This window comes from Nannobrachium achirus (genome assembly GCF_963921795.1).
Source record: "Nannobrachium achirus genome assembly, chromosome: 20".
Classification (NCBI taxonomy): domain Eukaryota; kingdom Metazoa; phylum Chordata; class Actinopteri; order Myctophiformes; family Myctophidae; genus Nannobrachium; species Nannobrachium achirus.
In genome coordinates, this window is record NC_137827.1 from 23,199,339 (window position 1) to 23,213,005 (window position 13,667).

General features: G+C 46.1%; 1 protein-coding gene across 2 annotated transcripts in view; it reads right to left on the reverse strand.

Annotated features, from left to right (window-relative positions):
- The window catches only part of rtn1a (reticulon 1a), a 28,939-nt gene that overhangs the window by 1,822 nt on the left and 13,450 nt on the right, over positions 1 to 13,667 (reverse strand). Inside the window, exons 4-8 of one of the 2 annotated variants that reach the window (XM_080750175.1) lie at positions 12,459 to 13,184; positions 2,859 to 3,066; positions 2,005 to 2,143; positions 1,248 to 1,317; positions 425 to 471 (exon numbers count right to left, since the gene is read on the reverse strand). In XM_080750175.1, the coding sequence (XP_080606301.1) occupies positions 425 to 471; positions 1,248 to 1,317; positions 2,005 to 2,143; positions 2,859 to 3,066; positions 12,459 to 13,184 (1,190 nt within the window). Of the gene's footprint in view, positions 1 to 424; positions 472 to 1,247; positions 1,318 to 2,004; positions 2,144 to 2,858; positions 3,067 to 5,997; positions 6,055 to 12,458; positions 13,185 to 13,667 lie in introns of those variants that run through there. The other variant, XM_080750176.1, reaches the window with a different exon arrangement.

Below are 13,667 nucleotides of genomic sequence, written 5' to 3' on the forward strand. Positions count from 1 at the left end.
CTTTCGTGTCGCAATGTGATGTATTGTGAGATTGTAGGTCTATTTTTAAATCGTTTGAATAGGGCTTAAAGGAGTAGTTCACCCCCAAAATGACTTATTTTCTATTGATTACTCACGCCATGGAGACTTGAGTTCAATAATATTTTTAGTTTTTTGTCGCATTCCTAAGACAATAATTTGATTGCAATTAATTTACCCCCATTGATGAATGAATGGGGGTAAATTTACTAAAATGACATTTTTGTCTTAGGAATGCGACAAATACGAAAAATATTATTGAACTCAAGTCTCCCTGGGCGTGCGTATTCAATAGAACATTTTTCATTTTGGGGGTGAACTACTCCTTTAAGTGGATACATTGTGGTATATGCAGAATGAGGGGAGGGGGGGGGGGGGGAGTAGAGAAATGCATCTTCCTTCTCACCTGGTGTTTCTCATAGACCACAGGCATGGTGAACATGGAGACCACAGCTGTGGAGAGAGTTGGAATAAACTCAAACATGGAACACGCTCACTGTGTCAACAATTTCCCCAGACCACCTCAGCCACTGCAACACTTATCTTGGGTAAATATGAAAAGAAAATAGGACACACTGACACTACATGCTTGGCAGGGAGTCATTTCTTAATAATTTCCAACCAAGGATTAGTTCATACTATAGCTTCTGTTAATACGCTATTGTCATGTTCAAAAGAAGGAGTGCACGCAAGTAAACCACTGACAGATAGTGAAATGCATGTTATAATGTCAGTTGTCTGTGCGCCCCTGGTAGTTGTAATAGAGCCTTGTTATGTATGTGATCAATGATTTACATGTGTTCTGTGCCGAGTGCGAACCACCCCTTATTGAGCTTTCGATCCTTTACGCAGAGCTTCGAGATGTACAAAAGGCAAACTGCAGAACAAAAAAAAACGTGTGCGTCTGTCTCCAAGTGTGTGTTTAACAGTTGCTGCGTCAGCACACAATGACCGCTGCGATTTTTGTCTGCAACTATCTAATGCTTAATTGTATGCACCATAATACGGTGGAATTGTGTGCTGAAAATAGAAGACCCATAAGCAAACCGTCCAGATGCGATGCACTGAGAGCTTGTAAGTTGGCTATATTTCACATGTGACACAACATACAAGAAAATAAATTAGGTTTAACTTTTTGGCTTGTCACAAATCTTTGGTCTGAATTAGGCTTACAGTACAGAGACAGACTGGGCTCAAGTGGACAAGGGCAGACAGAGTAGGACCCTCACCTAGAATGAGCAGCGTCAGGCCGTTGAACAGAGCACCCACGTAGGTCAGCAGCCACATGAGAACAGCAAACTGCAAAGCAAAAACATTTATCATTATAGCCTGGCTGTGTGTCACATAATACTTGGTATGTTACACACTGATGATGATGATGGATGCATATAGTAGGGCATTCACCAAATATTCTAATATCAAAGTCACTATTCGACGTTCCCCGAAGTCGAATATTTGCTTATTTTTTTATTTTTTTATTGTTTTGTCTTTAAAAAAAAATATTTATTCATGGTTTATAAAGCTTGGCTAGATAGGAAGTCATAAGAACCCTGACAAGCACTTAAAATTGTAGTCTATTACATTTAATGTGACTCGGTTCCGCAGATAAATATTGTGAAAATAGCAGATCTACATGCTTACGACGCCTTGCAACGCGAGGCGTTGTGAGCATGTAGATCGGCTATTTTCACAATGTTCGCCTCTTGCTTACTTAATATTTGACAGTCTGTCCAGTCCTGTCGAATATTCGACTATTCGAATACTTTGAGGTTGAATAATTCGAATACTAAAAATCACTATTTGTGAATGCCCTAGCATATAGTATGTCATACTATATGCATCCATCATTATAATCATCAGTTTGACACTATAAAATATAGTATTAAATCTTGTTATAATTTTGACAGACGTGTACATTGATGCTCTGGGTTTGCAGCCTTTGAAATGAGTCCGTAGGAAGTGGAGGGTGTTGGCGTGCGGACTGACCTTCAGTGAGTCGACCAGATCCTGGACCAGGAAGAGCCTACGGAGCTCCTTCATACAGGTGTTGGAGTACAGCAGAATCTTGTCGGCATATTTCGTAATCTGGTCCTGGGACAGAGCGATCTCCACCTCCAGGTAGGACCTGCAAACCAACACACAGCACTGTAGGTGGGATTCTTGGACACGGCGAACCCCTTCCAGAGCAAACGCTAGGAGGACACCCACAAAACATGCCGAGTAGAGATGGGATTTATGGCTCTTTGAAGTGAGACAGATCTCTGGGATCCGTTCCTTTCAAAGATCCGTTCAAAATACTGGCTTATTCTAGTTACTAGTTACTTTGTAGATTTTTATTATAATTACAAATAACTTCAACCCTATATACATTTATTTCGGACATATATAGGTATATACCTGCCTTCTGAAAATAGCCGATCTACAAGCTCACAATGCGTCGCAACGCGAATCATTGTGAGCTTGTAGATCTGCTATTTTCAAATGCTTTTTCTACATTTTATTAATTGGAAAACCTGTGAAACGGGACATTCTGCATAAGTACTTTCTACTATCGGTACTTTAAGTACATTTTGATCCCAATAGGCTACTTTTGTACTTTTACTAAAGTAAATTAACATTCCAAACTTCTACTTGGTAGCAGAGTATTTCCACATTGCAGTATTGATACTTTTACTTAAGTAAAGAATTTGGTACTTTTTTCCACCACTGTTCAATAGAAAGCAACAGCTCCCTATATTGCGAACCGGATCCCATCGTTCATTTCAAAGAGCCGTTCAAAATACTCGATTCGTTCTCTAATGCCGAGCCCATGTTCAGCGCTTCCCTGGGCGGCTACTCACTTGAAAGGATGTCCCTCATCGGTCTTCTGCACGGCCTGAAGCACGGACTTGTAGATCCTGAAGCTGATGGTGGCAGAGAGGGCTGCCAGGGCGAGGTACGCGCCCACGCTGACCACGCTGAACTGGGTCAGGGAGAAGAGGAGCAGGAGCACGCTGCCGAACACGGCCCCCGACTGCTTCAGATTCCTCCAGTAGAGCAGGTCAACAGCTGTGTGGGGGACACAGGAAGGACACAAAGGGTTAAGTCTAAATTTGCACAGATAACATAAAATAACAAGATTCCCAAGTGATCAACGCAACACTCTAGGCAGTCCCAATAGCGTCTAGTGGATACCCAAGCTTGTACAAGTTCCTGCCCCCCCCCCCCCCCCCGAGCCCCCTGTGATTGGCTGAACCGGAGGTAGGGAGCGCTCCATTGTAGTCACTTGGACCGCGCAGAGGAGGTGAATAGAATGCGTTTATCGTGGGCTTGCCCAGGCCATAAATATAACGATTGCATTCACCACGGCTTCGTAACTCGCGGGCACTCGCGCCTGCGGCACTCGGGCGCGAAGAGCAGGACCAAGGTCCGCTGGCCTTCGCGCCGCTTGCAATGTCGTGGACAATAACTGAATGTCGCGGACAATAACTGTGACATCTAACCATAAAACGAGCGCTCCCTTCCTAAACACGCTTGGTAATCTGCTAGACGCGTCCCAATATGACACTGTGACAGCATGGGCTGTAGAACCACACCCCCATCAGAGCTAGAGCTGTCTGTCTGTCTGTCTGTCTATGCCTCCCCACCCAGGGGTGTCGCACCAAATTCTGGGCCCTGGGTACAAGGATTCACTGTGGGCCCCCCATGAATGTTCTTCATAGGGGGAGGGGGTTTAACCCATTTAGACTGGGAACGCATTATTTTGTGCTTTCAGCTCACAGCGCGGCACCGAGTACCGCGCTGCGAGCTTGTAAATCTGCTATTTTGTGCAAGTCTTTGAATATTTCAAATCCAAAGTTTTTTGAAAAACCTATGTTTCCTTGTCAGTGGCGCTCAAACCTTTTCATGTGAAGGACCACCAAAATGATATGTATTTGGCCACAGACCCCCATTTCAAAATATTTAGTTCCAGGGACCCCCCAGAAGCAACATTTTTGTTACAAAATGTTCACATACATATATTCAAAGATTTGCACACATTTTCACGACTTGTAAAAAATAGCAGATCTACAAGCTCGCAGCGCGGAGCTTGTATATCTATTAGTTTTCAGTGTGGATGAGGCCGCTGCACACTTCACACCACACATTTGGGTCATATAACTGGAAGCTGTTCACAACCCAACGTCCTCAGAGATCCCCGGCAGTCACGTGTTCCTGTTTTAACCCAGCTTCTTAACCTAGCTTTTCATTAGCGTAAGATGACGCTCGCTCGACACCTATCACGGCTCGAACGTGTCAGAGCGAGAACTCTTCACAGTAGATAGGTTTCTTTAGGCCTATATATAGACCGACCTTTGCAAAAAGATAATAACCGTCTGCCCCTTTCCCGCTAGTTGGACAGGTGCCACGATGCTCTGTTCTGCCACAAGTCAGACTACTGGAACTGTTTTACGTTTGTGATGTGTGATTATTGTCGGTGAGCAGCATCTGGTCTTGTCTTGCACTTGTGCGCACACGAAGACCTGCAGAACCCCCACTACAACTAAGGTACACCCATACAGCCAGTTTTCAGACTTGAATTAATGATTGACGTGTCTTTCTGTGAAGACAGTGGCAGAAATAGACCCACTATCAGTAGAGCTGTCAGATAACGGCTCAAAGTGACCTGGTCAGACAAGGACCCGGTGGTCAGAGAAGCACCGCAGAATGACGTTGACCGTTCAGTGCATTTGTCACACCACGTTTACCAGCTTGACACACAAAGCATGGCAGTGAGCGACCGGTGTGAACGTTGTAAACAATAATACCAAGCACCCGAGGCTCCGCCTCCAACGCATCCTGTCAACAGCCCCTTTTCTCTTTTGTTTTTTTCTACGTTTGAATGATGCTACCTCCCGTCAAAATCTTCCACTCCCTCTTTATTTTGGGAGGCGAGGGAGACGTGATAACCCAGTGTACCGTTACATCTCAGAGTGGCCGAGAGCCACAGGTCTGTGTTGGCAGGAAACAGACAAGTTTCCATGAGAACTGCTCGTTGTCCGGATCACCTCTACTGACCTAGAACGCCACCCTCCACCACTACCACCACTACCATCATTTCTCTTCCACTGCAGCTGACGGCGAGTCACAGCTATCCATTGTGGCAGAAGATCTTATTAGAACTCGCCGTTCGTGCGTTGCCCTCTCCACACCTGGGATCTCTGCAGGTCTCTTTTTGTCTTTTACAGTGGAGGAAGAAAAGAGAGAAGAGATTTTGACGGGTCTCCTGGGTGCCTCTCTCTGCCTCCCTGAGCTCTCCTGCCTGTCCGCCTGCTCTAATTTTAGCAGTGGAACTATGAGCAGCATAGTGATGACGGCCATCTTTACTTTATACTAAAAGGCACCCGTCGATGCCAAAAGGCAAGCTAAAACTGGGTCCAGAAAGGACGCCTGCTGTTACCAACCCTGAATCTGTTCCCAGAGTCACATTCGGGCTGCTCCCGTGCTACGGGAAAATACTATGCACTGCCCTCCCTTATCGATAGGCAACACTGACCTACAGTATCTGTCCCTGTGATCAATCACACTAATAGATCCCAACCAATTAGAGACTGGACGCAGTGGCACCATATGCCAGAGCTTAGAACATCTTTTTCTACACAGCTGTCAGAGTGCCACTCCCCACCGGAGGCTGTCCTCACTACCATGGCTCCAAAACTGCCCATGTTTCTATGGATTTAAACGCAGATGCTTTGAGGGTCACAACCACTCTCTCTCACACACACACACACACACACACACACACATACACACGTGCGGACGGACACACACACACACACACACACACACACAAAACCAGGCACAGGTAGCACACAACACAGCGGCACAGACAGACAGACAGACCGGACAGGACAGTTCTGCCGGAGAGATGAGAGTGTTGACAGGCAACGGCATATGTGCCTAGTGGCGTGCTGCACAGACGGAAAAGCTTTAGCGAGTGCTGTAGAAGCGTGTACTGACCTGCGGCTCCCATGGCTGAACAGGGAAAGAGGCAGCTGCTTTATTCACAGACAAAAGGAGAGCTCTGAGGGGAGAGTTCCCCCCCTGCACAGGAGGGGAGGAGCAACTGTCAAACCAGCCAATCATTGCAAGCCCTTTGCATGGGGGGGTAACTAAGGAAGGTGGGGGCCAGCCAAGGGGAGCGGTTTCCAAAGAACCAAGCTGCGATCCGGCACACAGACAGTGACACACACACAGCCTTTCCTATGAGCTCTTTTATAACATGGCTTTAAAGCTCAGAGCAGCGACACAAGTGACAAAGACTGCAAAGCAACAACTATAATAAAGACTCTGTATCCCGTATCCCAAATGGCGGATGGGTGTCTCCCTTCACTACAAGAAGATGGAGCTCTTTCTACTAATTTATTCTCCTCGATGAATAAAATCAATATCACGCTGGCCGTTCGTGTGGCTGTGGCTAGCTAGGGTCTGGGTGTGACAAATAACAAGGATGTTGTGTGAAGAAGACGAAACATGTCGGCATGAGCTGGATTTGTGCGTGCTCCATTAAAATGCTTCGGCACCAAGGATCTGGTGAGCACCTGCCTGATGCAGTTACCATAGTTACCGTGCTCCATTTTCTGTCCTCCACTCACTGAAAGATGGAGAACGAGAGGAAGGGAGGGGCTGAGAGAGGGGGAGGAAGAGCGTTCCTTTGGGAACACATTCATTTGCTCGGAATCTGGGGAATCAGCAGTGGCACATAATTTGTCTCCATACCCCAATGGCCACAGACAGCCACTCCCTTCATTGTAGAACACAAAAGGACAATCCTAATTTAACAAAGCCAGCAGTCGTCTGTCGTCAAGATTATGTCAACAAGAGAGACGCAAATGGTGGTAAGACAGGCTTGAAAAAGGTCAATGATGGAGTCAGACGTTACTAGTTTAAATTCCAACATCGCGGCCAACCTGGGTTTTATTTTTCAATGGTAATCTCAAAATCAACATTGTATGCTAGGAAGAATTTAGAGCTTATGGCCTATCGCTCACCCTGGTACCAGTGGTTTAACCAGCTGTCAGCTGGAGTATTTAGCCTGATTTATACTTGGTTGCGCACCAGTGTCGCACACCGACAGTACCCGATATACAAGCTCACAACACATTGCACTGCGACATGTGGTGAGCTTGTAGATCGGTTATTTCTCTGTGAGTGACACCCACCTGTGTGCAACTAAGTATAATTCATCTAAATGGCATTAACGACCAAAGCCCAACTGGCCAAACAACAGTAACTCAGTTACTATATACATTCTGTCAGGTTTGTAGAACTGAATGGAACATACTGTAGGTGAGGTTTTCAGTGTAAGAGAATATGAACACAGGATGTTAAAATGGAGTAAACAGGAAGTACAGTCGCTCCCTGACAAGCCATGACTGTTGATAGTAGTATTCCATGCAGCCTCTGATTAGGACACCAGAGCATGTTTAGCTCTGAAGAAAATATGATTTTTCCCCTCTTTTTTTGTAGTGAAGCTAGTTTTAGCCTGACCCCATTATATCACTGAATATGTTAACACTGCCTCAAACCAAACCATCAGAACGAGCACAGATGCAGAAGGCCTATGGCTTATGATGTTCTTTTAGAACAGCTAGAATTTGTGTTTTCAGCCAGAATGATTTGAACAAAACTAAAAAAAGAGCTTACTTGAAGAAAACCCTTCATTTCCCCCTTATTTGTGCTGACCGTATTAACTCAATCCCAGTGGTGGTAAATAACGTAGAGTGAACCAGCTTTAGAATGTATGTAATGTACCCCATCAACACATTCACCTGATGGGTGACTTTAAGCCACATCAAATATCCAGTGAGACACGAATGAAATGGCAAACAGGGCCTATTTGCTTTCTCATAGAGGTCTTAACAGTCGCCACTCGCCACCTAGCATCGCAGATTTTTGGTCCGTTGGTCCCCGCCATTGCATTTTGTTGCGCCATCGCATTAGTAATAAATCACCCCAAAAAATTCAGCTGCAAATGAAAAACACAGCAGTGGGAGGGGGGAAAAGAGGAAGCCATTTGCCTTCTAAATCCCTCTTTCTGGCCGGCAGTGCTGTTGGCCCTCTATGCTATGGAAAAGAGACAGACGGAGGCTGCGTCTCTGTGGCCCAGTCTCTGCAAGGTGCCATGGCAGCCATGGAGGAGAGAGAAAGAGAGAGAGAACTGATGTAATCATGATGGGTGTGCCCTGGTTTCCATGGAGACCCTTCACTGGTGCCGTTCGGATGCTCCGACCGCTGCTGCCTCGTTAGACAAACACAGGCTCAGGATGAACGCCATAAAATGGAATAAAAATAAATAAATACATTACCCACACCCCCGCAGAGCCTATCCTACTGTAATGTAGGTGGGGTGGGGGGGGGGGGAGGCAATGACACGCCCTTGTCTAACACCGACTGCTGCTACATTAGCATGCACAGAAAAACAGCCGTCTCACGGTGCATGTGTATATTAAGAAATCCAAATTGCCATCGAGGTCTCTTAGCCGTAACATCCCCCCCCCCCATTGTCTCATCTGCCATCAGGGCGTGTCTGTGCGAGACAGGAAGGGGGGTGCAGGTAAACAGCGCTGTTCGATAGCCCAGGCCCTGATGAGACGACACAATAGGCAAGAGATGTATACATACAGTACAGTATACATACATGCAAGGCGCACGTACACGCACACGCACATTCCCCTACTAACGCCTACTACTACACAAGATTGTCCATACCCAAAGGCTTTCATGCAGAGATATCAGTTCATCTGGCACAGCTAAAAATACACACACCAACACAAACAGTACACACACACACACACACACACACACACACACACACACACACAAAGAAAAACAGGTCAAACTAATCGGTACCCTGGCCCTTCCAGCCGCTCCAGGAGCATTCCTTCTTGGTCACATCTGTAGTGGCCTGCATGCTGATGATCGCTTAACGTCCCTGATTTCTTTCTCTCTCGCTCTCTTTTTCTCTCTCCTCCGTTTTTTCTTTTGTCTTTTCTTGTCGTTCTTCTTCGTTTGCGCTGACTCACTCACTCATCCCCGGAAAGGCATGAATGGTGGAAGGACGGGAGAAAAAGCAGGCTGAGGCGAGAGAGAGAGAATGAGAGAGAGATGGAGGAAGGAAGGGAGGGAGGAGGAGGGAGCCAAGGTTTCCAAGGTGCTGCCGGCTTGCGGGGCACACAGACTGATGCTGCGGAGCGGCGCTAGCTAGGAACAGAAGGAGAGAGCGAGTGTGTGTGTGTGTGTGTCTGTGTGTGAGGGGGCGACCGGATTGTAAACACCACACCACAGTCAGCACTGCAGCGAATCATCCATGCAATGATTAAATACCTGGGGGGAAGGTCCTTTTTTTTAGAGGGGGGTGGGGGGAGGCTAGGGTTTTTCTCAAAATGGGGAGGTAAGCACCCTTTTCAAAATAAAAGTCCCGGCAGAGTCTCGGAATTGGCTATTACTGGGGGCAGGGGGAATGAAAGGGTTAACCCGCATAAGCTTTGATGAGACACAAAAGAGGGAGGATGCACTGTCATGTAATTGCTAGCGTGCACCTCATACCTAATTTGTAACTTATTTTATCAACTAAATTTCTGTTTATGTGATTAATAAAAAAGAAAAACAAATTTCTTTGTAGACACATTTCTGACACTTCTGAAAATGTTTGGAAATTATGGATGGCAAGTTGAAAGTGGTTAGAAGAGATGACGTCAGGTTGCCTAGCATTAAGACATTAAGTGAATGTTGTGTGTGTGCAGTCTATAGGATTAGACTGGAGAGCAGAGAAAATCTGGCAAACACTCAACTCCGCCTTTCTTATTTGTACAATAGGACGTTTAAGCTTGTAGCCACAGATGCAAATAGCTATTTTCACTACGCCTCACTGATTATCGAAGACTGAGCCAAAGTGCTTGTCCTTTTAATAATGCATAACTGTGCACCCTATGCCGTATATCACACAACAGTCTTGTGTTTAATGTCTTCCGGACATATTGATATATGTGCATGTAATTTAGCTTAGGTAGGGGTGTAGGCCCCTCCAGAATGGATTAGCAATGCAAATGGTCCCACAAAGATCTAAAAGGTATAAAGCAGAGGTAGCTTAACCCATTTAGGCCTAGAATTATTGAATGCTTTAACCAGTGAAAAATAGCAGATATACAAGCTCACAGCGCGGCACTGAGTGCCGCGCTGCGAGGTTGTAGATCTGCTATTTTTGAAAAAGTCGTGAAAATGTGTGCAAATCTTTGAATATATGTATTTTTAAAGCGAACGTTTGTAACTCAAATTTTGCTTCTGGGGGGTCCCTGGAACTAAATATTTTGAGATGGGGGACCGTGGCCAAATACATAAACAATAACTTTGGGGGTCCTTCACATGAAAAAGTTTGGGAACCACTGACATAGTAGTCTCTCAAGAACAGACTAACTGAGCTGTTAGAAGTCAAAAAGGACCTTTTCTTTGACGATGGCTAGCCAGATTGCTGACATATAGAAACATAGGTTTTTCAAAAAAATCTTAGAAGGATTCAAAAGACACTTATAGAATCTGGTCAAAATTCTAATTTTCACGATTTTTCAAAAATAGCAGATCTACAAGCTCGCAGCGCGGCTGTGAGCTTGTATATCTGCTATTTTTCAATAGTTAAAGCATAAAATAATAATACACAAGACTGTACCCGTTCTGAATGGTTTAAAAGCCATGTGTATTATAGAAGGAGACAACACTGTCTCCGAGGAGACAGCATCTCGCACATACAAATTCCCACATAATAAAATACAGCGCAGGGATAGAGTAGACGTGAACCCGAATGCTGTCATTGGTCCTGTCCCGTCGCCAACAATCCACCACCCTCTAGACAGCCCCCCCCCCTCCCCATTCTGCTGGTCTTTTCGGGCCTCCCTGCCACAACAACCAACAGTCAGGAAAAAAAATGCATGTATCTGAACTGAGCCTTAGCATGCTACCTCATCACTGTTACCATGGCAACTGCTGTGGAAGTGCACAGACTGGAACATGATGTCTGCTTGTCGTCTCCAGAGCCGCCGTGGTTCCCTGCTCCCTCTAGTGGTGGAAAAGAAATACTCATGTGCAAAACACACATGACCTGCTTATGTTTTTCTTTTTCTTTTTTTCAGACATTTCCAGAACCTTCTTTTCATCCGTGGCTAAAACAAAACAAGTGGGGAGAGGTTCTATTCAACCTTGAGACAGTAATGTAAGCCTCTAAATAAATAAGAAATGACACACCGACCGACCCAAGCATTGTCCTCCCTCGTGGTTGGAGTAAAGAGCACATACAAGCGACGCACTACGCAGTTTCTTGAGGCACGAGGAGCCAGTGCAAACAACAACTCAGATGTGATCTCTTTATCGCCAGATCTATCGGGATATCAAGTCCTATCCCCTCTAAGCCCCTAAGTCGATGTGTGTGTGCCCCAGTTTTCAGCATCACAGGATTACATAAACCTGACAGTTTACAAGCCAAGGACAGATGATAGAAGCCAAAAAATTATAATAATACTGCTGCTGACGTCAAATGCCTAGCTTAGGTGTCGGTCACTCAAAAGTGTCCGTCACGTGTGAGTTATTTCACAACGGGTCACCATAGGAACGTGGTCAGGAGACAGATGGCCAGTTGGGATGTGGGAGTGTGTGCGCTTTTATAATTATTATTATATATTTTTTTTCTCTGCAGTTGGTCTGTACCATTTCCGCTGAGAGCAGAGATTATGATGTACTGTTTTGGCAACGTGTGCTCATTTCTGTGGATCTGTTGATTGCCATGTTAGGAATTATCTCCCTTGCCTCATTCCCCAGTGTACCAGCAGAGGGAAGCAGATCTTATAGCTTATAGTCACACAGAGCAGGCAGTTCCCACCCACCCTTGCATCAAGGCGCACGCAGAGCAGTGGAACAGGCCGTCCCTCACAGCAGCAAGCATTTTCATTTCCTGGCTAGGTCAACAAAACCACGCCACAACGCATCATGCTTGCACTTCACACACTCGGCTAGGATGCAAACAAGCCAGAGTGAAGTTTGCCCTAAACGTAGGCATGGTTGGTTATGTTGTGAATTAATTTCCATGCGTTGTCTTTTTACCCTTTACAGACAATGGGATAAGCTTTTAAGAACCCAGTAAACACACACACGATGGAGGGTCCCCTCTGACACAAACACATTTGAGTAGATACTTTACAAAGCTACCTGTTCCATTAGCTGATTGCACTACTTCATGAAAGACCATAACGATGATGAAAGTGGCTTATAAAGCCCACCGCTGCAATGAAAAAAAAAAAAAAAAAAAAGATTACAAAAGCGTGTTATGGAACCAAATGGTCCCATATGATAACCACAAGGCTGTTTCAGGGGGCTGATTCACCAAGAGTCATCCCAAAAAGCACTGAGTATCGAGCCGAAAATAGATGACTAACCTTTCTGTTTGTCAAAGCCTTCCAGGAAGATGGAGGGGGCAGCTTTCCCTGTGTCTTCTTTGCCCTCGCCGGGTTTCTTGATCTCACTTCCCGGGTCCTCCTGTTGGGGCTTCTCTGTGCGCACCTCTGGGGGCACGGCGGCAGTGGGGGGCTTGGGCTTGCTGGGGCGATCCTCCTCTGTCTTCACCGGGGCCTTGACCTTCTCATCGGGCAGTTTGACCAGGGGCTCGGACGGAACCACCTCGGGGGTGCTGCGGGGAGGGGGAACACTGGGGACCAGAGGCGAGGGGGCGGTGACTCCCTTCTTGGCCCCACCGGAGCCTACCTGCTCTCTCTTGGGGCTCTCCTCAGACGCAGACTCAATGAAGAGCTCACTGTCGAGCTCTGCCTCTCTCTCCTCTCTCAGGATGCTGTAGGCTGAGGGCACGCCATGGTTGCCAGTCGGACCAAAGCCCCCCTTGGCAGCTGGGGGGTTGTCAAAGGGGTTGGTAGACTGGCTGAAAGTGCCCTTGCCACCGGGCGGCTGGGAAAACGGGTTGCTGCTGCTGGCGGCCTTGGTGCCGGGCGCGGCTTCGCGGCGGAGGGGCTCTTCTGACACCAGCTCAATCTCCGAGTCTCCGGACTCGGCGCTGCTGCCGTCCTGTTCCCTGCTGCTGGCCTTGGTTCCTGGGCTGATGCTGGGAGGAGGAGCAGCCTTGAACATGTCAGGGGAAGGGCATTCTTTTTCTATGCAAAAGCAAGGGAGGGAGAAAGTAGAAAGGAATTCAAATTATACATTATGTATCTCTGAAGGTCAGTAAGTAATAAACACTGATCTGATAGTATTTATATGGAAGCTCATTTCTGCCACTGATTCTATTTTTATTTATAATTGTGAAATAGGAAATTGTGAGTTATGAAGTTGGAAATTAGAGACAAATCTGAATGATTCCAATATACAAGTCAGTATGTAAGATACACACATTTTTACTCAGTGGTGGAAGACCAGACATCTGTTTTGTCCCATGTGTCTCAGAATCAGCTTTATTGTCACATCATAGCCAAAAAAGGGCACGCACATCCAAGGCCGTATAGGCTTGGTGCTGGACTAAAAACGGTATGCAATAAAAGAAGAAAAGAGTCCGCACACCAAATTGCTGCTCCCAATATACTGTATGGTTTTACTTGGTAAGGTTCCAAGCCTGACGGCTCTTCCTCAGACCTTTGTTT